Here is a 24885-nt window from a genome sequence, read left to right as displayed (position 1 = left end):
ATAAATATATGTGCATTCTTGAAACTATAGAAGAGCAGAGGTTTAACTATAGACTATGAGTAGCTCATAGAAATTTATAATCAACAAAATAGTTTGCTCACACATACTCATGAGCTATCCTAGTATCACCTAAGTTATCATCACTTTAAAAAAACACATGATTTTGTAGGTCATCTCTGCTTGTGAAGTTTGGAGGGGGGAACACTTTGATAGGATGTTGAACATCACTGTGAGGACTAATTAATTTTCATAGCCGGTAGCTCTAATGAGACTTCTTCAAGGTGTAATCGATAGCATAACAAAGTGTGTGTCAATATAGATTGTAAGTGGTAAGAAATGCAGTCTAATATAATAGCAGCTCAGAAGAAGCAAAAGTCTCCAGGTGATGTTACTGCTAGGTACCTGCCTGATGGTATAATAGGTTACTGCCCATCGTGTTGGGCTGCTCACCATAAGGTCGGCAGTTTGAAACCCACAGCAGCATTCTGTCCTGCCATGTAGGCTTGCTCTGAGGCCAAACTGATTTGATGACAGCAGTGGCTTTGCTTTAGTTTGTTCTATTACACTTCTGGGTGAGCTCCCAAAAGGATGCTCCTGCACATAACAGCAGAAAGAAAACAGACAGCTGTCCTTGTTGTTGGCGCTGCCACTTAGTACAACTTTAGCTTTAGCCCTCTTGCCATCAGGAACCATCTGGATTTACTGAGTGAATCAGTTGGAGTGTTTTATATTAGCAAGAGTAAAGAAGGGCACAGGTATAATTGGCCTCTGAGTTCCTTGAAGTATTGTTTATATGTCTTCATGGTTTTTTCCCCTGCATTTTTCTTGCCTGCCTATTGCACTTCACAAACTGCATAATAATTGTAGGTAAACTACAGAAAGCTATGAAACGTGTCTTGTTTATAGTCCTGTTTCTGACAGCCTATTTATTGGGTGGCCTTCTGCCTACAAATTGAAAGTGGACCTTCAAATAGAACACAGGTCAAGTCTTAAAGCATTTTTTGTTTTTTAAAGCAACAGTACAGTGTTGGCCAGGAAGACTAGAGAAACAAAATCATAAAGACTCAGACATGTATAGGAAAGAGCTTTATATACAAGAGCAGTTGAATATTAAGAAAACATCCCAGCCCAGTCCAGATCAAGTCCATAAATTCAGTAGCCCATATGTCCGATACCAATCTATAAAGTCCTCTTCAGACTGGCGAAACACATGCAATAACGTTGAATGCAGGAAGTTCACAGGTGAGTGGGTGCAAAGTCTTGTGGATCCAATGGCGGTAGAGACATCTCAGTATTGGCAGGGGTCTCCACATGGCTTTTCCTGTACCTAGGGTTGTATCAGGTTAGGTACAGGTCCATGTGGCTTCTCCTCGGGGATGTCTTGTAGGGAATAAGCCTTGTCAGTAGAGTCTCTATGGGAGTGACCAGAGAGAGAGAAGTCTCCTGCCTTCATCGAGGAAAAATCAAATTTCTCAGGAGAAATCCATGCCCACACAGAGGCCTCGTTGGCTATGATCTGACTGGCAGACTAGACTCTACCCCTTCACTCTTAATTCTTTCAAGTCCCAAATTGACACCAGATTATGTAACGACCACAACCATATCTTCCTTATATTTAGCGCATTATACAAAGGTCAGTCAAAATCTGTTCCTACCAGGGTTCCAGTTTATACATGCCTGAGTCTATATAAAATAAAATGTAGTTAAAACTTGTCTCTCTAGATGGCTGCAAATAATTCTCTCAAAATTCCCTTTGTCTTAACAAGAGGTTGTTAAGAGTGCCTTAAAAAAAAAAGTCCAATCACTGTAGTGCCTCCTGAGAAGTTCTGATGGGCCTATTTAACAGAGAAGTTAGCTTAGCAGATTATGGCAAATGTATTTTAGAATTCCAAAGGGGTGATCCTGATAGATTTCCCTTAAGGCCCCAGAATGATCATGGCGCTTTATTATGGATAAGTTTTAAAAACACTGACATCTGCATGGGTGAGAGAGAGTCCAGTTGGTCCAAGGAATTTTTTCTATCATGACAGCACATTCTTCAAAGGTAGCAAAAGCTGTCTTATGAGAATTTCACTTGTCAGCCTCACTCCATCCACCCTATAGCCCTGACCTTGTCCCCCCAGGCTTCCTTTTTTGTTCCCTGATTCAAAGAACATTGGTCTTTTGACATGTAAATGGAATAGCATAGAATTCTTGGAGGAAGATGCAGAGATGGAAACATGGTCTTCAGAATGAAATAGCCTTAGATGGGGGCTATGTTGAGAAACAATATCTTCACATTTTGACAGGTTTTTTAAATAATGGTTTCTGTGATTCTGTAGCAATTCTTTCAGAATTAGCTTTGTATAATGGCTTATAAAAGGACCTGTATTTTATAAAGCTATGCTCAGAAACCTTGATAAGATGCTATAAGTAGGTAATGTCAGCCTGATAATTCCAATCACGTTTATTTTGATAAGTTGAAAATGATTTAAATTATTTGCCTTTAAGCGTGCTGCTTAGCTACTGGACCCTAGGAATTTTTTTGTTATTTTCCATCCAGTCAATTCTAACTCATGGCTTCCCTATGCACAGTTGAATGAAATATTGCCCAGCCCTGTCTGTCTTCATGTTTGTAAGTTTGTTTCCATTGTGGTGATATTGTATCAGTTCATCTCCTTGAGATTTCACTCTTGCTGACTTCCGCTTTCTGAAGCTCGATGACCTTTGCCAATACGTACTATACTATCGTATTGCCCAAACTAAGCAAGCCAGTCTCAGACCATAGGAATTATAAAGGTCAATCTAGTCTTTTCCTCAACCTGGGATCTATTTTGTTCTGTTTGCCCAGTGGTTCTGTCATATGACGTTTTGCTATTTCAAACAACCTCATGGCAGTAAAACACATGGTTTCCTAGGAGGGAAAGCTGTGTGGCATTTAGCTTAGCATAGACCTATTCAGTGAAGGAAGCATATGCCTTTACTATAGCTAGATTTTTAATATTTCTAAGTAACAGTATATAAGAATTATTATAACCGGCTGATATAATTCCTTGGTCTATGTCTAATATCCATACAGAGAAGGTCTTTCAAAGTTACATTGGTGTATCACTTCAATAAATTATTGTGTAAGCACATTTCTCGTTTACTGTGTCATCTGAGCTGAGACGTCTTTATCTTTATTAGAGGACAGACATCCTATCCTCCTTATTCCGAGATTGACAGCTACAAACGTATTTAGCTGCCAAAGAACCAAATTGCACTTGTACTTTCTGCTAACTTCATTTCCTTGTCTGTTGTTTTACTTTTTTATTTGCTTTGCTTCTTTATTTTTAAATAGGCTTAAAATGCTCTTTGTAAAAATAGACGAGTATCTAGTTTAACGGCCACAATTGTTCTTAAAGCAATGACTTAACATTTAATTAAGGATTGCTTGTGAACAACACAGAGCTTTGTTTTATCAAGTCAGATGTCAGCGTTTGCCTCTGGATCCTACATGTGTGTTTGCTGTGTGTGGCTGCCTTCCAACACGGTGCTATTTTTGATCACTTCACTATTTGGCAACATACGTTTTCTCTAAAAACATCTATCTATCTCAGGGGTTTCCCCCTCTACCCACTATGATTTAAAGTCACTTGGTGGTGTATGTGATATGGTCAGACTTTTTTTCAGGAGTTGTCTGACAGGTTGGACAGATTGTGTACAGAAACATTACTCAAGATCTTACCTTTAACCAAGAAAGAAAAACAAGGAGGCACTGAACCTCGGGACAACTTTGTGACCGTGTCCATATTCAAATGTAGAACTGTTCCTAATGCAAATGCATTTATTGAGGATGTTTATGTACCAAGTTGGGTACGGAGTTAAGCATTTCATAAACGGTACTATTTCACAGCAGTTTGACATTTAAATCATCTCAAGACAACTTCAGAAAAGGGCTTCTCATTATCTGCAATACTTTTGGTTTCATGTAACCCTGGGTTTATACCTTGCACACTTGGCCATTTTGATTATTGCCTTCAGTTCTATTGATTATTGAAAGAATGGAAAGGAACACAAAAGAATTTATTTTAAATCTTTAAGGTATTTAGATTAAGCACCTGACTATAAGATTTCAAATATCAAAAAAGCATTGTCAATTAATGTACATTTATTTAGGAAAGTTTTCAAGAAAAAGTATGCAAACAGAGCTGGTAAAATTTTGGAAATTTCGAATTTGGAAAATTTCTCTGTCGTCTAGTTCCTCTGGTGCACTATTATCAGTTCTGATTTCACATGACCAAAATAACAACTTCTCAGGCTCCTTAAAACACAGGATTTTATATAACAGTTCCCATCCAAACTCCCAGGCGGCATAGAAAAATGTTTCAGATCATGAAGTAATTTACGTTAGACGTAGCTGTGGCATCAAGAGAGTGCTGTGTAGAAAAGGCACCTTGTCCGTAGTACAGCAGTAGAATTTAAAAGGCCCACAAAGTATAGGTTGTAAGTGTGCATATGCTAAGTCATTATTACATAATGTTGGAAGTTCTCCATAAAACGTTACAAGTGGTGATGTTGGATTTCTAGTGTGTCAATTGATTTTTTTTTTAATTACTTAGATCCTACTCAAATGGGAGGCCTAAGCATGCTGCTTTTAGCTGGAGAACATGCTCTTGGCACATCGGAGGTAAGCCATTCCTTTAGCTGTCTCCATTCTGCTCCCTCTGGGCGTAGAGAACAGAGACACTTGTCAGCCTCTTCACATGGTTAGCTCTGCGTTGTCAAGGTTGACAGCTCTTGGACAAACTGCGTATAACTGTGCTCATGAAGATCTGTATGTGTATGTGAATGAAGTGAAGATACCACACACGGCATAAGTAACTCCAAGAAGACATAGACACACATCAGATGTCACTGTGAGTGTCGGTGAATCTGGAAATAAGAAGCGCTTGGTGCAAGTAATTGACATTTACCTGAATGTGTCATGTGTCTGTCAATAGCCTCTTATTATTTACTCCATCTATTCACAATAGTCCTGGCTTTCCTGGTGTTCTCATTAAGATATCATGGTGGAACAATGAGAATAAAAGACATGGAACCGTTGGTCTCTCTACTTCCTGTATAATTCAGACTCCTCCTTTGAAAGATTAGGAAACATGGTGTTATAAAACCGTTTGAGTATTTAAAGTGAAGAAGGGAAAGGGCCCTGATTCTCAGGACCTTGATCTCTTATTGCTAACATTTTACATACGATTTTGAAAGGCCGATCGGCATTTATGCAATCCCTTTATTTTCCAGATCCATTTAGCAGAGACTGCTTGAATGAATAACCTGCAGTCATAATTATACATTTTCCTTTCCATGCTGTGTATTTATGGTTGCTGAGACTCTACGTGGCAAAACAGTGTCTGCATACGCAGTTTGCTGAGACTGGTCACAGCCTCTGAGTGGGACAGTCATCGTCACCTTCCCTTTCCGGGGTGCTCCTCCCTCCTCCCCATGTCCTCAGTGGCCCCTGAGGTTCCCCTCTAATCTTCCATGTTTGGCGCATTTTATCACACTTTGTCACATTTTATCACTCGAGATGGGAAAGCTTTGATTCTCAATCACTGTTCAGGGCCAAGTAGCCATTATTACAACTCAATTTTATCAAAGATTGATATTTTTTTTTACATTTTCTTTTTAAGTTGTGAGCCTGTCATTACAGATTATAGTTGAACTCATTCAGTCATAGAAGGAGATACTATATAAACTATATCATGAGAGGCTTTTATTAGTTATAGTTAATATTTGGGATGCAGAGTTGTTGGTCTTATATTCAGTTTAATTCAATTCACAAAATATGTAAATATGCAGCCTGACTTTTTAATTATTTGTACTGAACTAATCCTTACCTGAAAAAGAATTGTCCTTTGTGCTTTCATATGCTCATGCAGCATGTTTATACCACCTAATACAATAGCTTTATCAGTCATCATTGGGTGACTACCAAATAGCCCATCAGACTAGCTTTCCCTTGTGTATAGACTCTCCCAAGCATGTTCCAGAAGGTATAGTCTGTGACTCTTGGGATTTCTAAGAGTGCATTGTCTTTACTAACAGACTAGATTATGGTGAGTGTTTATTCCCTACATCCTTTAGCGTTCTTTCAAACCCTCCTGTAAATGTAAAAATTTTCAATGTAAACCAATAGACACCCATAGAATTTATGAGTACCCAGAGGAAAATGCTTGCCATAAGAAAGGATGTCCCCCACCCCGAAAGATTTGCCTTTTTATTTCTTTCATTTTTTAGTTGTTCTCTTCTTTTAATAATAGTTCAGTGTTGATATAAGCAAGTTTTAAAAAGCAGGGTGTGCCCGTTTTTGCTGATGAAGGGAAAATATTTTAGGAATTCCCATGCTAAGACAACAAAGAAAGCTAAATGGCTGGACCTCCCAGGAGAGGAGGATTTGCTAAAGAAGAAGTTGACAGCACTTGGGTAGGTCTTTTAGAACCACTTCTAAGAACAATGAGTAGCCCTTGTAATGCTGGTGGGAGGCATTGGAACTGCTGTAGCTTAAAGGTTGGTGGTTCAACCCACCAGTAGCCCCATGGGAGAAAGATGAGATTCTCTGCTCCCATAAAGATTTAGAGCTGTGGAAACTCTGAACACGGTTGCTGTGGATCAGAGTCTACTCTATGGCAGTGGTTTCTAAGAGCACAACTCTCGATAGCTTAGAGGTATTTAATTCATTAAAAAATTATAAAGCGGTGAAAGCTGTATGTAATAATGCTTTCCCTAAATAAAACTAGCTTGAGTTTATATCACAGACATAGTAGACTTCATTTAGCACCCAAAAGTCTATGCAAAGTCCTATTCAAAAAAAAGTAGGTATACTGATAGAATTTTAAGGTGACAGCAGTGATCATAAATTAATTTAGGAAATGTGTGCATTATAAATTCCTATGAAAATGAGCAGAATGGGGATGCAAGAGATACAGAAATTTCATATTTATGATATTTGGAACAATCACTATGAAATGTATTGATATTGTAAGTAGAACAATCCAAATAAAGTGACATTTTACAAAACTTCTGTCAGAAATGTACTAACCATATGGCTTTGTTTAAATGCCAGGACAACATTTTTATTCTGAAATATTCTTCTTAAAAGGAGGAGGTTTTTCTTTGTTTATTCAATTGACCTGAAATGGAACCACATAGTAAAAGTCCTCGAAGACTATTTCTAATATAAAATGTATAATTAATAGATTTTTCAATTTCAGAAGATAGCTTTATAACAGTTGATGACACATTTCCAAATTAAAAACATAATTGACCTATCCTGCTTCCTGGAAAGTGTTCCTAGCATCTTTAGAGAAATTAACAGGTTCTTGAGCTACCAATGGTCATATAAAATTAAGAAAATGTTAATTTCTTCATCTTTAACACTAATGTATGGCATTATGAATCCAACATCTTTGTTGTTGAACCAAGATTGGTTATGTGTCAATTTGAATAATTCTGAGGAGCTCTGGAGGCATACTGGTAACAACTCGTCCTGTTATCTGCAAGGTCAGCAGGTTAGCCACCAGCCCAGCCCCTTGGGAGAAAGATGGGGCTTTCTGCTCCCATGTAGAATTTGGAGACCTGCAGGCGCAGTTCTACCCTGGCCTACAGGGTCACAACGGTCAGCACTGACTTGATGGCAGTGAGTTATGATAACTCTGTCTCTCTGAGAAGTAAACAGAAAGGAATATTCTATTTACAGGGTTTTTTAATTATATTCTTTATTCCAAGCATACAACAAAGTGCATTAAGTATTTGAGAAAAAAAATGTTTAATGCAATGAAGGCATTGGAATGGAGTTTTTCAACTAAATATAGGGTTTCAGTGAGGGAGGAAGCGGGAAAACCAATCTCAATGATAGACACATAACCACACACCCTCCTCCAGGGCGAAGAACAACAAAAATCATGGTGGAAGGGAAACAGTGGTTGGTGTGAAATATGGAAATAATAATAATTGATCATCTATCAAGGGGTCACGAGGATGGTGGTGGGGAGGGAAGGGGAAAAGAGGAGCTGATACCAAAGGCTCAATAGAAAGTAAATGTTTAGAAAAGAATGATGGCAGCATATGGACAAATACACCTGATACAATTGATGTAATAAGAGTTGTAAGAGTCCCCAATAAGATGACCTTAATAAAAAATATTTCAGTGAGCTTATTTAAATTTTTAAAAATCAAATTAAAATTATTTAATGAATAAGCTATGATTAAGGGCGACCCAACAAGAGGCCAGCAGGCATAGCAGAGGTGATGGGAGACAGTCTGATTCATAGGTTGCCTAAGAAATTTAAGGGAACATATACACAGTCTTCTTTAAAAGAACCAACCATGGCAAAAATAGAAAAAAATAAAAGTACTGTTTACACCAAACTCTGGGAAAAGCTAAGAGAACGATGGTTATATTGAAAGAGCCCTTATTACTCCTATCAGGGATTTAATTATTGTCTATAAATGAAAATACAATAAATAAAGGATAAATATTTAGTCTAGAATTACCACAAGTAATCTCCAGAGCTAAGTATCTTCTATGCTGTTATATATGTTACTTACTTTAATAAAAATGAAAATCTGAATTAAATTTAAATTAAAGGCAAAGCGTGATAGCCATTTAGTAGGTATAGAGGCCTGGTAATAAAAATGCATGTGTGTGAAAACTTGGATTAATCTTGGAAAGAGCAACATTCAGGACTGGCCCCAAATGAGTGCCGGAAATCCTCTAGTTTGGGACTGAAGGGAGGGCTTGGGGGTGTATGGAAAAGAAAAGAATTAGGCCAAGTAATCATGGCTGATGAATAGCTTTTAACATCATCGGAATCTATCTGAATGACTTATCGAGGTCAGACTTTCAAATATATAGGGGCAAAGGTGCTTTACAGTATGGATCTGTGACTCTTAGACATCTACTTCTTTTGTTTGAGCACCCAGATATGACAGTAAACTTACAAACAACCTACGTTCTCTGTTGCCTCTGTCCTGTAAGATGGAGCTAATAATAGTATCTGCTTCACGCTAACTCCCAAGATTTCTGTGACAATTAATTAAATACAGCCTGTAAAGTATCCGTAGCGCTCCTGAGAAGGCATTCTTTTCCTATGGAAGCATAGTGTTATTATTACCATAGGTTACATAAGGCATCAGTATGCATCCTGAGAGTTTAAATTACAGCCGCCATCCCTCTGGCGGGCTGAATTCAGCTTCACCAAGAACGTGTCCCCTGAACACGTGTGAGAAATTGCAGGTATAATTTACTCTCTCAGTCAGCAGCTATTTAAGACGGAGGCTACTTTCTGCTTTTTCTCTCTCTCTTTAATTTCATTATTTATTTAAATCATTTTCTTGGGAGCTCTTCCAGCTCTTCTAATATTCCATACATCAATTGTAGCAAGCCCATTTGTGCATATATTGCCATCATCATCTCCAACACGTTTTCTTTCTACTTGAGCCCTTGATATCACCTCCTCTCTTTTCCCCTCCCTCCCCCAGGCTACCACCCTCATGAACCTTTGATAATTTATAAATTATTTTTATTGTCATATTTTACACCATCTGTTGTCTCCTTTCACCCACGTTTCTGTTGTTCGCCCCCCCCCTGCAGGAGTGGGGGTGGGGGTGTTGTACATTGATCATTCTGATCTATTCCCCCCTTATCCCCCTTCTCTCCCCACCTTCCTGCTACCTTCATGGGATTTCTATTCTCGTTATTGGTCCTTATAGATTTCTCTGTCCTGGATTCTGTGTATAAAGAACTCTTATCTGTATCATTTTGTATGCTCTGGTCTAGCCAGATTTCTAAGATGGAACTGGGGTCATGATGGGGGGTGGGAGAGAAGAAGCATTAAAGAACTAGAGGAATGTTGTGTGTTTTGTTGGTGCTATACTGCACCTTGACTGGCTCGGCCCTTCCTTGTGACCCTTCTATGAGGGAATGTCCACTTGTCTACAGGTGAGCTTTGGGTCTCCTCCATGCCTACCCCCCTTGTTTGCATTGAAATTGTTGTTTGTTTTGGGTCTTCAGATGCCTGATACCTGATCTGTGGATATTCCATGATCACATGAGTTGATGTGCTTCTTCCATGTGGGCTTTGCTGCTTCCCTACTAGATGGCTGCTTGCTTTACTTCAAGCCTTTAAGACTCCAAACACTATATCTTGTAATAGCTAGGCACCATCATCTTTCTTCACCATATTAACTTATACACCCATTTTGTCTTCAGCAATTGTGTCAAGAAGGTGAGCATCACAGAATGCCAGGTTATTGGAACAAAGTATTCTTGCATTGAGGATAAATTTGAGTACAAGCCTGATGTCTGTCTTAATACTTAATCCCTTAATACTTAAGCTATAAATATATGTACATAGGCCTATATCCCTATTGTTATATATTAATATATTTACAATGTACATGCCTATATTTATACCTCTATAAATGTCTTTGCCTCCTACTTCTTTCCTCTATTTCCTTTTACTTTCCCCCTGTCCCACTATCCTGTTGGACCTTCATTTGCCTCTCTGTGTTTCTTCTTGACTACATTGCACTTGATTGAACCCCACCAGGCATTCAATGCCCACCTCGCCATTGATTTTAGATCTCTTTTTACCCCTTGTCCCTGGCTTCCCCCTGCCTTTTACCCAACCTCCTTATTTCCAGGTCTGTCTTCTGATGCTTATGAATGTTTTCTGATTGGGTCTGATGCAGTGCCGAGTCTGAAGTCTCTGTTCAGAATTCCCCATGCACTTTGTTGCTTGCTCCCATTGCTGCTTCTGTTGCTCTCTGTTCGTGTTAAACCATGGTGTGTGAGGGGCCAGACTGGACATAGTCCCTGCACTGTGTCTCTGGTGCTATGAGGCAACTATCTGATACCTGGGAAAATAAGTTTAGGGAAGTATAATTTTAGCAGAGTAGCTACGTTAGCATCCAAGTTCTCATACGGAATACTAGCCAGTGAGGATACTCCCCTCCATTTAAAGGACTGTAGCAGTGGGTTGTGCATGAATTGAACTGTATAAGAACTTTGTGGCATCTTTTCACATATCCAATGATTTGGCCAGTGTTCCTTGCCGACTTTCTGTGGGCTAGGCACGTTGGGGAACAAACCAGCTTGGAGTATGTGCCTTCATGGAACTGGCGCTATTTTGAGGTTCATGTGAGATTTTTTTTAGAGCTTAAAAATCCTTTACACATATTTGTGACTTGAAAGGGAATCATATTGATTCTCTGTTGTTGACCACCATTTGGATCTTTCTGAATAAGTAATTCAGGTACCCAGATATCTATGTAACTGAAATTTGAAAGTAATATATATTCAATAAGTTTGTAATACCAATATCTCGCCTCCTCCACCAAGTCCCCCCAGATTTCTGCAGCCAAATTGGATTTCATTTTATTTAACCCCTGTATAGGACTTGTTGATATTTAGTCTGAACTTTATTTATAAACTCTATAATTAAAGGTCTTGCATGTTTTTTTCTCAGGGAGCACTGCAGGTGAGTCCTGTGCCTTCTAAAAGACTTTCAGCATTTTGGAATTAGGGACAATAGCATAGGATTAACACTCTTTAGTAGACCCCACTGGCTCAGAGTATTATTACCATTCACATTTACTGAGCTTGTCCTCCATCCCAGGCCTTGTTCTTTAGTGCATTAAATAAGAAAAACATTTTTTTTAATCTCTTCTCATAACAAGTCTGTCAGGCAAATTTTATTTGTACATCAGAGGTAAATATTAAGCTGCTAGATGAGTACAGAACCTACATCACCCAAGAGATTTGTGTTCAGCTGCTAATGAACGGAAAGTGATTGGAGCCCACCCAGCAGGTGCACAGAAGGAAATCCTGACCAGCTAGTTGCATCAAGATAGTTCCAGGCAGCCTACTTAGCAACACATGGGACAACATGAATCCAAATCAACTCACTGGCAACAGGTTTAGTTAGGCCAGGCCAGGTGAGAGCGGAAAGGCAGAGAAGGGTTAAGTAACCTGCCTAAGGTAACACAGGAAGTGCAGAGCTGGCATGTGAAGCCAGGAGACTAGGTCCAGTCTTTGTGTAGCCCACAAGGACATTGATACTCAGCTCTCACCCACCTCCCAACCCCGGCTGACCTCAACTCCAGTTACTTCTCCTCTGACGGCCATATTATACCTTTACTCGTGCGCAGAGCTGCTGGGTCAGAGTGCTTTCTGGGGTCGCAGTGTACATTGGTTATCTTATGGAGTCCTCACAGGAGCCTATGAGATCCATCGGCTTAGAAAGATGGAGTCATTTCTCAAAGGTCACAGCAGGAGGAAGCGATAACACTAAGATGTAAGCCCACATATTTTCCACTAAATGGCGAAAGGGGAGAAATTTGGGATGGAGAAAAACCGGCTCTCCCAATATTTGTTGAATGAATGGATGTGTCCATATTTTAAATATCAAGTTTCAAATTTAAAACAGTTTTAAATGAAGCAAAGATTGCACCATTCTTTTCTGACAGCAGTTAAATGTGGAAAATGATTTTGTTACCCTTTGATATATTTGAATTAGTTTGACAAGCATGTCTTTCCGATTGCTTTATATGAGTATTCCAGGAGATTTCAATGCTTTGAATTCCAGCCATTCCCAACTCCCTTACCGACCTCTCTCAAAGCTTGTATTCCTTCTCTAGTTTTATAGCTTTTAACCAATACATTAGGAATATATTATATTTAAATTCGACGCTGACTAGTAAATGGGCTCTGTGACCTTTCGTCCCTCTTAGTAGCTAGCAATGTCTCTTTTCTGTGTCACCACTCATTGCTCACTTGGGTTGGTACTGCCCACCTAGGCAAGAACCTCCTGGGTCTATCTGTCAGCAGTGGGGCCCAACCCAGAAAGGCCAGTACCTTCCTATCCAACGTGATTGGCAGCCATATGTCCTCAGTGAGTCCCAGGATGCGTTTTTCAAAATGGTGATGGAGTCCTTAGTCACCACTGAGCTGACGGAATAGGATAGGGTGGAAACTGGGCGGCCAGAGCACTGAGATCTTGGATTGTGGGCTTTAATACAAGCGTTTTTAATCACATGGGGGTGCCGAGGATTTTGTTTTGTTGCCCCCCCTCCTGAAAAGGGGCCAGTGAGACAATTAAGTTTGCACTGTTGCATTCCGTTCTCATAGCGTCCTGGTAAGCGGGCAGGGGTGGCATCCTTGCCTAATGAGGAAGCAGAGGAAGAAGGTAGATCGTTACTTGGTGACCGACATGAGTGTGATTCTGGCTTCCCATGCTAGTGCTCTGCCACATGGCTTCCAAGATAGGAGAACTGAATTACACGGAGTGAAATCAGGCCTCTGGCAGGCCTGACACACAGGGTAAAGCCAGGGTCTTAATCCTCTTTCCCATTGGATGACTCAGCATGCATCCTTATTCTGGGTTTCTTCACTCGGCGTTACCTTTGCTATGCTCCCCGTGGTAGCCCCACTTTCTTCTCAGCTCTTGGACAGGACTTGTGCCCGGTAGCCAGGTGCAGGTCTTTTTATACTCAGTTTGCCCTTGACCCTCATTTTAAGGTTTCATTCATTTTAGTCCTTAAAAACACTTTGGAAGAATTAACCTAGATCTAATATACTTATGTTTAATCCACTTGTGTGTGGACCTTGAAGATCTCATTGTGTAAATTAAATGGTCAGCTTTGTCCTCGAATATAGAATGATACTGGCCAAAGCCATACGAGGGTGTGCCCAAAAGACACCAAAAAAAGCTCCGCTGGTTGGAGCTTTCAGAGAACACATTTTCCCCTGTAGGCCAGTATCAAGCAACTCTCTCCGAGTTAGTGCACCCAGTGGCGTGGCCTGGGAAGGTTTTCTCAGGTCTCTGCGAATATTTTTGTAAAAACAGTTTCCGCTGAAACCTCGTTCGTTGTAATGCCCAATTTAAGAGAACGCTGTGCCGCTGTGAAGTTTTGTTTCCTGCTTGGGAAAAATGCCGCAGAAACTGTTGTGACGTTGATCATAGCTTTCAAGGACAGCGCTATGGGAAAAACCCAAGTGTACAAATGGTTTTCTCGTTTCAAAAAAGGTGAAATGTCGGTTGATGACAAACCTCGTTCTTAATGTCCATCAGCTTCCCAAATGGACAAAGATGTCGGCAAAATTCATGTGCTTCTGCTCAGAAACCAATGATGACATGGGAAGTTATCTGGCCTAGCTTGGAGCTCGGGTTCTGCGAATTTTAATGGAAGATTTTGGAAGGAGAAGGGTAACTGCGAAATTGGTGCCTCGGGTTCTGACTGACCAGGAAAAAGAGCTTTGAGTGGGAAACACACCATGCCCCTGGATTTTTCTCCAAGGTCATTACCGGTGACAAGACATGCACTAGCTATTCTTAAATCTCCGAAAGCAAGCATCAATCAATCCAATGGAAGACGCCATTGTCACCTTGTCCCCAAAAAGCTCTTCAAGTGAAATCAAAGATCAAGGCAATTGCTCATTTGTTTTTTGGGTTTTGTTTTTGTTTTTTATGTGAGGGGGATAGTGCATTTAGAGTTCATTCCACCAGGTCCGGCTTTCTATTTAATGGTTCTGAAAAGATTGTGTAACAGTGTGCAACAAAAAGGCCTGATTTGTGGCAGAGAGCGGATTCGTTTTACCACCACGACAATGCACCTGCTCATGCAGACAAGTCAGTATGCCAGTTTCTGGCAAAAAATAGCACGTCTCTCTCGCCCGATCTACCTAACTCATCTGGCCTCACTCCCTGTAACTTATTGTTTCCCGGAATGAAGAGGGACAAGAAAGGATAGCGATTTGGCCATGTAGAAGAGGTGAGGAATAAAAACGAGGGAGGCGCTGTCAGCCAGATGAGTTTGACAAATGTTTCCAAGAATGGAATAGAAGATTTAACAAATGCCTTAAGTGTAATGGAGAGTGCTTTGAAGGTGTTAGGGTTGTTTTGTAAAACAATTTAAATACTTGGCTTTTAAAAAAATTCATTTTTCCAGGGGTGGGGGGCAGGAGGATGACCCACATATGCTATGTATTACTGTGACAAACATTTGCAGAACATTCTCCCGACTTGATGTGTAAATTAAATTTAAAGACAGTTTTAGGAACGTATCCTTTGTACTCCACCATCCAAATCACATAATGCCACATTCTCATAGAACATACCATGGACATTAAGTGCTCCACACCAAGTTCTCTTACATTCCTGAGGGAGGACTATAGCTAAATCAAAGGCCTGGCTACAATGGAAGTTGATTTCTTTCCTGGGCAAATAGCAACACCTAGTGGTTTTGTGAATTATTTCACAGACTGTTCCTAGAAATCATAACTTGAGTAGTTTCGCCTTTTAATTAACTTCTAGTTGCTTAGTATCTTTACTTCTTCTCTGTTAATGAACAAATATAAGTTACTCTCTGTCTTATGTTATATTTAGAGAGTAAGCTTGCTCCTCTAGCATAAGAATAGGTATTGATATTGTTGGTGTTTATGAAGTGTGCCCCGTTTAATGACAATAAGAAACTTGAGATACTGTAAATACAAACAAATGACATGCCCACCACACTACATTGTAAACCTCTCATAATCTTTAGCTGCACTGCTGACAATGGTACTGAAACGAGAACTTTATTGTGAAATGCCCCCTTCCTTGCAGATGAAAAGAAGCCATAGTTCTGTAACAAATGTGTCTGCATGTTTATCAGTTGTGTAAAAATGGACACTGATTAATCTTTTAGCAAGCATTCTGGAGTGAGTTCTACGTGTATCCACGCTGCACATTTTCAGACCATTGCACCCTTTCAACATGTCGAGGTCTTTCTGTAGGGATGTGTCTCGCATGGAGCCCCTAGATGGCGCAAGCGGTTGTGCACGTGGTTGTTCATGGAAAGATCGCTTGTTCAAACTCACCCGTAGGTACCTTGAAAGATAGGCCTTTCACTCTGATGCAGAAAGATCGCAGCCATCAACACCCTGCAGAGAGTGCAGTTCTAACTTGCATACCTGGGGGCATTAGTTGGAATACACTAGATGGCACTGGCGAGGTCTTACATATATCACACAGGTTTATGTCTTCCTAGTAAAGGATCCCTAGTAGTGTTATTAGGTAAGCATTGGACTGCTAACTACAAGGTTGGTGGTTCAAACCCACTTGCTGCTCGGGACAAAAGATGAGTTTTCCTGTTTCAATGAGGATTTATAGCCCCAGACACCTTACATAGAGTCTTTATGAGTGGGAGACAATTTGACAGAAATGGAAATAACAAATAGGTTGTATGGTTAGCTCTGTCTTGACAATGCAGAATCATAGTCGTGTGCATTAATTACTGCTCGGAGGCCATGCTTGCAGGGCAATTTCATCTTAGATGGAATATAGTACTTTATGAAACATCCATGTCTATTCTTTGTGGTGCTTCTGTCTTCCCCCTTTATCTGTTGCGACCTGCAGCCAGCCTCATTTGTTCTTCTTGAAACTTTTTTTTAAATCTTTTTATTGGGGCTCATAAGGCTCTTATCACAATCTGTACATACATCAATTGAGCAAAGCACCCTTATACATTCGTTGCACTCGTCATTCTCAGAATTCACCTTCCACTTGGGTTCCTGGAATCAGCTCGGTTTCCCTTTTTTCCCCCATCCCCCTCCCTCCCCGATCCCACCCCTGGTCCCTTGATAGTTTATAAATAATTATTATATCTTATCTTAAACTCCCTGGCGTCTCCCCTCACCCGCCTCCCCATTGCCCATCTCCCAGAGAGGACTTTACACATAGATCTCCAAGATCGGTTCTCCCTTTCTACACACCCTTCCCTCCTGGTGTCGCCACTCCCACCGCTGGTGTTGAGGGGTTCGTCTGTCCTAGATTCCCTGTGCCTCCAGATCCCCACTGCACCGCTGTACATCCTCTGGTATAACCAGGTCCGCAAGGCAAGGTAGAATTGGGGTCATGATGATTGGGAGGGGAGGAAGCGTTCAGGAACTAGAGGAAGGTTTTGAGTTTCATTGTTGCTACACTGAACCCTGAGTGGCCCATCTCCTCCTCACTACCCCTCTGGAAGGTGTGTCCAGCTGTCTACAGGTGGGCATTGGGTCCCCATCATGCACTCCCCCTCTTTCACGGTGATGTGATTCTCACCACCACCCCACCTTTGTTGTTGGAGACCTGGTCTCCTCTGTCCTTCACGGTCACCTATGTTGGTGTGCTGTTTCCGTGTGGGCTCGGTTGGTTCTGGGTGAAACTTTATTTATTTTCTTTTTTTGGTCTGTCCTCACTCTTGACCTCTTCTGATTGACTGCTTCCAGTTTGCTGTAGATTGGCGAGGCAGGTAGCCATGTATCAGTATGAGCCCACTCTGCTGGTCTGTTGTTTGCAGTAACTATAGAAATGCCAAGCCACCGGTTTTAATGGATGAATAACTAGACTTTGAGGGGAGGGCATGGTCCACCACCTGTGGGTGAATTGCATCAGCCTCAGTGTCTCTTTTACTGCTTTCGTGATTCTTCACTGTGTACATCTTAGCTCGGTTACCAAGATGCCTTTGTATTCGCTGCATAATTAGAGAATCAAGCCGGTCAAGATAGTCTCTGAGTATGTGCTGCTGAACCGGACCTCAAAACGTTCCTGGAGAAATGGAATTAGAAGATGATCAGATTCCTGCATGAACTCACGAAGTCCCTCCTCTGCTATGAGTGCCCCTCCATATGAAAGGATGACAGAAAGCTCGCTAGAGACTTAGCCTTTGAGTTCTCGATTCCAATTGACTTTTTGTTTGAGGTTATCCATTCTGAAGATTTTCAAAGGGTCTCTTTTATCTTTTAAACTTTATGGCTTGTGTATTTATGTCAAACAACCCATAAAACCAAAACCAGGCTCACTACCAGTGAGTCAATGCTGACTCATGGAGACCCAGACTGTAACTGTTCATGGGGAGTAGAAAGTCCAGTCTTTCTCCTGTGGAGCTGCTAGTGGTTTCTAACCGCCAACCATGAGGATCACAGCTCAATGTGTACCCACCAAAGACTATACATGTGACAATTAAAAGAAAGTTGTATATTCTTGAAATTAACATGGGCTCTAAGTCATAGGTTACCTTACTGCCTTATAAATGGAAACTATTTCTCATCAGAAATAAGAATCAACATTTTAGCCCCAATAAAATGATTTATTTAAAAAAAGAACATTTTATTGGATAGGTTCTGTAAGATGTGTTCTATAGGCTTCATCTGGTGTAGACACCCTAAATGTTAATATTATTCAATTATGATTATCACTTGCAAATTTTCCTCACATGCCAAACCTATGTTGCAAGAATTTTGTAAAGATATTTTTTATAATTTATATTTCATTCTAAGCATGATATTAAATCAATTTTTGAACTTTTACCAACCTATCTAGGAGCCAGGTACATGGAGCTTTATTTTTATTTCAACAATTTTATTGACATATAACTCATATATAATTCCCAGTTTAATAGTTTATAATGGGACTTCTTTTTTTTAATCATTTTATTGGGGCCTCATACAACTCTTATCACAATCCATACATACATGAATTGTGTAAAGCACATTTGTACATTCGTTGCCCTCATCATTCTCAAAACATTTGCTCTCCACTGAAGCCTCTGGCATCAGGTCCTCATTTCCCCCCCCCTTCCCGCTTCACCCTCCCTTATGATCCCTTAATAATTTATAAATTATTATTTTGTCATATCTTACACTGTCCAACATCTCCCTTCACCCACTTTTCTGTTATCTGTCCCCTAAGGAGGAGGTTATATGTAGATCCTTATAACCGGTTCCCCCTTTCCGCCCCACTCTCCCTCCACCCTCCTAGTATCACCACACACACCACTGGCCCTGAGGGGAATCATCCGCCCTGGATTCCCTGTGTTTCCAGTTCCTATCTGTGCCAGTGCACATCCTCCTCTGGTCTAGCAGGATTTGCAAGGGAGAACTGGGATCATGACAGTGGGAGGGGAGCTACGCAATGGTACTTCTTTATCAACCAAGAGTACAACTACGCTTCACTTAGCGGCTGTCTGGTGGCTCAGCAGTTTGCGTTTGTGGCTGTAGCAGAATCCACTATTGGACTGTTTTGAGCATTGCTGACATGACTGGCAGTAACATGGCAAGGTTCAAGCTGAGCTGGTTAGGTTATGTCAACTGCACTGGGCCATATTCTCAGTGGTTTGCGTTTCTGTAGTGATATAACTTGGCAGGTAGGTAATGATACAATTCATCATCCATTTTGTGTTTTGATGTAGTCATCCCTCATTTTTGCATAATGCCAATTTCTGCATAACAACCTGGTCTTTGGAATCTAACCATGTCAGTAATTGAGGCGTGTGTACTGAGATTGGCATTTTTGTTTGCTCAGTTGGGTGTTGTTTTTATTTCTAATTTGCAATATAAAAATCTATTTTGTTCAGTTATACCTTCAAAGGAAAATCCCCAGTGGTACAAAAGTTAAATGCATAACTACTAACCCAGAAGTCACCAGTTTAACCCCCCGTAGGTACTCCGCGGGAGAATCTGCTCCTATAGAAGTGACAGTCTTGGAATTAACCTAGTGTTTGCAACCCTGGGTTCACACACAGTGATGATTGCGTGACTGAAACAGGATTGACCAATGTTTCATTCAGTTGTACAGAGTTACTACGACTCAGTGGCATCTAACAACCTAGTTAGATACGTAGTCACTGATGGACATGCATTTGAACTCTGTTTGAGCCTCGTTAATAACAAGAAATCTGGAAGAAAAAAGAAAGAAGGAAATGACAGTCTTGGAAGCACGATGGGACAGTTAGAGTCTGTCCTGTAAGGTCACTGTGAACGGGATGAACTTCAAGGTACTGGATTTAGTTTCGTTTACACTTTCAAATCAAGGCATGCCCAGTGCTTTGTGGTTACTGACTTCAGGGATCAGGAGGAAGGAGAGCTTATTCTTAGTTCATGTGATGTTTCATTGGCTTCAAATTCCCGGGAAACAAATGAAACCATAATGGGGCACATTTGGCACAACTTGTCAAATAGCCAAGTGAGAAAAAGGAGTTGGATTTAAGCAACCAAACCCCAGGTGGCAAGTTAATTTTATAGCTAATGTATGGAGCTTCCTGGAAGGCTGCCAGTAAGTTCCTGTCCACAGGTGACAGTTTCAGATGTTTGGCCCTGCCTGATGGTCTATTGGAGAAACATATCCCCAGTGACTGGTGAGGAGATGTGATGGGAACTTTTCCTTTTAGAGGTGTAACCTGAATGATTTTTCTCAGCGCTTCCCACAAAATTTGACCATCTGATGAAGCTATTAAAATCACATTGAGAAACCTTATTTAATAACGTAAGAAAATTAACACAAAGGAAAGTAAGAACATTCTATAACTGTAGTATTAAAGTACCCCATTTTTTATTGAAAATGTTACCTGCATACACAGCTAGAACATTGTGGTCGTTAATAGAATCTGGTGTCAATTTGAGAAGATTACAACTGAAGGGGTGGAGTCCGACCTGTCAATCAAGATATAACCAATGGGGCCTCTGTGTGAGCATGGCTGGCCTTCTCCTGGAAACTCTGGCATTCCCTCCTTGGAGATGCAAAAGACTCTCTCTGCTCACTCCCTGGGAGACATTGCAGCTGACAAGACACATGGAACTACGCTAGTGCCCTGAGCTCGAGAAGCCACATGGACCTACCCTGATGCAAACAGACCTCTGATACCCAAGAAGCCATGTAGAGACCCCTGCCAGCGCTGAGATGCTTACAACACTACTGGATCCAAAGACTTTCTACCCACGGGCCTGTGATCGCCCTGCATTCAGTGTCATTGCATGTATTTCATGAGTCTAAAGAGGACTTTATAGATTGGTATTGGACATATGGGCTAATATCAGACTTAAGGGCTTGGACTGGACTGGGTTGGGATGCTTTCTTAATATATAATTTCCCTCTATAGAAAACTCTCTCTTATACACATGAGTTTCTGTGGATTTTGTCTAGTCTACCCAGACTAACACAAACATATTAAAAAATAAGTAAACTCAACTGCCACCTACTCAATTGCAATGCATGGCGACCCTGTAAGACATGGTAGAACTGCCCTGTGGGTTTCCAAGACTGTAACTCTTTGAAACAGTGGAAAGCCTTCTTTCTGTAAGAAGGGTGTATGTAGAACATTAGCAATGCTAATTTTGGGAGATATAATTATTGAAGTTTTTATGGTTTTTTTGTGTGTGTATTTTATCTTTTCAACAATGAACTTGAATTATTTTGCAGTCGGAAAACAAGTAAATCCAAAGCATTTAAAAATTGCTTTTTCTCCCAAAATAAAAGGTTTTCCACAGCCACCCAAGAATCAATAACCTTGTCATTTAGGGAAGGGGAAGGGAACACAGTGATAGGGGATTTATTAAGGCCTGAGGTTAACTTTGTTTATTTCATTCAACAAATGCTTATTGAGGATCCACATTATGCCTGTGCAGTGCTGGGCATCCTGCATTGAACAAGCCCCTGGGAAAAGACAGATAATAAGCAAATGTTTATGTCCCGTGGTTGTAAATGCTGAGTACCATGAGGAAAAAGGTTAAGGGGATTAGTGGATGTTAGGAAAGGGTCGTGTCAATTTACTACTCTGGATCTGAGTTTCTTCTTTTGTAAAAGGAGAAAGGGTTATTAGAGCAGAGGATTAATGAAATCCTTCTCTAAAATTCTCCGATTCCCTTAACTTTTGAATGACAGTTGGCTGCATATATGTTTATGTCCCCCAACTCAAAGATGGGTCAATTCTAGCATTGAGATAAAAGAGAATCATATCGTGAATGAGGGGAGCCCGTGATGGGGACCCAATGCCCATCTGTAGACAACTGGACATCCCTTGCAGAGGGGTAGTGGGGAGGAGATGAGTCACTCAGGGTTCAGTGTAGCAATAATGAAACTCACAACCTTCCTCTCGTTCTTAAACGGTTCCTTCCCTCAACTATAATGATCCCAATTCTACCTTGCAAACCTGGTTAGACCAGAGGATGCACAGTGGTACAGATGGGAGCTGGAGACACAGGGAGTCCAGGACATATGAACCCCTCGGGACCAACTGTGAGAGTGGTGATACCTGGAGGGAAGATGGGGTAGAAAGGGGGAAGCGATCACAAGGATCTACATATAACCTCCTCTCCGAGGGATGAGCAACAGAAAAGTGGGTGAAGGGAGACATCAAACAGTGTAAGATAAGATAAAATAATAATTTATAAATTATTAAGGGTTCATGAGGGAGGGGGGAGGGGAAAAGGAAAATGAGCTGATTCCAGGAACCCAAGCAGAAAGCAAATTTTGAGAATGATGAAGGCAACGAATGTATAAGTGTGCTTTATACAATTGATGTATCTATGGATTGTGATAAGAGTTGTATGAGCCCCAATAAAACGATTTCAAAAAAGAGCCCCAATAAAAGCATTTAATAAAAAAAAAAATTTTAAGAAAAAAAGAGTAAATGTATATCCTGAGGAGAATACTTGCTGAATAGCAGCTTGTGTTTTAAAAAGAAGCAGTATTGTTTCTATAGCTATTATTATTAATAACAAATAAAGATGCTAAAAATCAAACCATTGCCATTGAGTTGATTCCTATTCAGAGCAACCCTGTGGGACAGAGTAAAACCATCTGTCCATAGCGTTTCCAAGGCTGAAGTCTTTACAGAAGCAGGTACCACATCTGTCTTCTTTAAGAGGGCTGCTGGTCTCAAACACAGGCACTAACCACTGCACTTCCAGAGCGCCTCTACATGAGGATAGCACGTCACTCAGCAGTAACTCGACATCCTCAGGAATGTAAAAGGAAGCATATAAAAGAAATTCAGGGAAATACTAATATTTTTTAAGATTGGGCATATGTTACAAGCACTGGAAAACTTTAACTTTATTTTCTCCACTACTTCTTGTTCATGTTCAGCTAGTCAGGTTATACGGAATATTGGGTAAACAGAGAAAGTGAAAGAAGCAGAAAGCTCATTGGTGTATATGGACGCAATGAAATAAGTGGCCCTGTTGAAATTATTGTCAAGTGTGAATGCTAACCTTTCTAAGACTCATCTCTTTATTTTGAACGATGGTGTATAATTAATTCTGCGTCATGGTTTTGCCTTGAAATGAGGCGTTAAAGCTTCAGTGTACTCCATGGGGCTCTCGTGCCTTAGTGGGTGACGGGATGGGCTACCAATTGCAAGAATGGCAGTTCTACTCGACTAACCAGCGGAAGGGAGGGAGATGAGGTTGTCTGCTCATGAAGATCTACCATCTTGGAAACCCCACGAAGCAGTGCTACTCTGCCCTCTAGTGTTGCTATGAGTTAGAATTGACTCAATGGCAGTGCGTTTTGGTGGTGATGGTCTTTTTTCCTGTTGGCATCCATAAGCTGGTCCTGTGATGTCTCATGCCATTTTTGTTTGTTTCAGGTATCCTCGGGGACTTGCAGGTCTGATGTTCCAGAATCCCCAGATTCTCGTCAGAAGTCTCCATTGTTTCAGTTTGCTGAGGTGATGTATTATAACTCAGCATTTAATGAGATCGGAAAACATAATGTGGGCTTATGACTCTTAACAGAAAGCAGCAAAGGCTCAATTCAATTCATCATAAATGGGAAAATCAGACTAAATGTGGGAAAGGATATCTTCTTAATCGAAGAATAGCTGCAGTTATGTTTTGAGGAGCAAGTTGTTGATTCTGAGTTGACTCTGACTCGTAGGGGTCAATAGGACATGGGAGGTAGAATTGCTCCTGTTTCCAAAATGGTAAATCTTTTCAGGAATAGAAAGTTCCATCTTTCTCCCTCAGAGTGGCTGGGAACTACTAACCCTGTGGTAAACAGCCCAATGTGTAACCTGTTATGCCGCCAGAGCTCCTTTGTTGTTAAGTCACACTAAGTATTATTACACTGGAACTCAGTCTCTAGCTTTTCTCCACAGGTAGTAAAGTTAGGAATATCATCGAATTGCTAGGACCTACCCGATGATCAGGTTTGGATTGCCATAAATCAGAAGATGGAATCAGCTCAGTTATTGGCTGTCCTGTGCATGCCCCTTCTCCCCATCCCCCCGTTTCTTCTTGCTCAAATGTGAGCATGTAAATGGGGCAATTTCAAAGTCTTTCATTGGCTGCATGGCTCAATATGTGTCTGGCTCTGTCTCAAAGAAATGTGGGAAGGCACATTGCCCTTGATACCAAGCACATAGGTTAAGGCTACTTCCCAAATTTATATCCATTTACCTTAGAACTCAATGTGGAACCATTATTGATTACTTTTTTCCTAAACTTTAAATGACCTGGTCTTCCTGGATCTTTTGAATTGTTTTTCTCTAGACCTTCTCTAGCACTGTCACCTTCCTGAGATTCCCAGCCAGGCTACAGCGGTATTCGGTTGAGAGCAGGTTTTCCGTTTTAGATTACCTTCCCTGCTTTAGCACCCTTCCTGGGCTCCTCAATATTTTATTGGCAAAACTACTTTCCACGCTGACACATTAGACCATTTCTTTACGACGGTTTTTATATTGCACCTCAAGGCCTTGTTGATCCCACCAGAATGTTAACTATTTGCTCCCCTGGCACTCTTGTTCTACAATGCCTTTCTTCCTCTGTGTGAGATATACCATGAATTTCTGTTGTCTGTATATTTCTCAAGAACATAGCATTTTCCCTCTGCATTCCCTTTGTGATGGACATTATAGACCTGTTAAATACTGGCCTGAACATTGAACGCAGAGATGCTTAACCAGTGATCCTCGAAGCTCTAAAGAGCTAATGGAATCACTGAAGTTTCGCATGAAAAATGGAATTTTTTTCAGTGTGCCAAGTTCCAGGAGCTCCCAGACCCTGTTTGTTTTTGTATAATGGGCCCCTAATCTAATATGCTTTCTGCTACTCTTCGCCCATTCATT

The 24885-nt window shown here is 40.7% G+C and overlaps 1 protein-coding gene across 13 annotated transcripts in view; it reads left to right on the top strand.

Moving 5' to 3' along the window:
• Positions 1–24885, top strand: part of BBX (BBX high mobility group box domain containing) — a 337134-nt gene that overhangs the window by 223697 nt on the left and 88552 nt on the right. For 12 of the 13 annotated variants that reach the window (XM_075542577.1, XM_075542574.1, XM_075542579.1 and 9 more), the window contains 2 exons: positions 4581–4648; positions 23407–23487. In XM_075542577.1, the coding sequence (XP_075398692.1) occupies positions 4581–4648; positions 23407–23487 (149 nt within the window). The remainder of the gene's footprint in view (positions 1–4580; positions 4649–23406; positions 23488–24885) is intronic. The other variant, XM_075542582.1, reaches the window with a different exon arrangement.

The sequence above is a fragment of the Tenrec ecaudatus genome, chromosome 2, assembly GCF_050624435.1.
Source record: "Tenrec ecaudatus isolate mTenEca1 chromosome 2, mTenEca1.hap1, whole genome shotgun sequence".
NCBI lineage: Eukaryota > Metazoa > Chordata > Mammalia > Afrosoricida > Tenrecidae > Tenrec > Tenrec ecaudatus.
The sequence above is the reverse complement of the archived record's forward strand: the minus strand, read 5'-3'. Positions and strand labels throughout refer to the sequence as shown.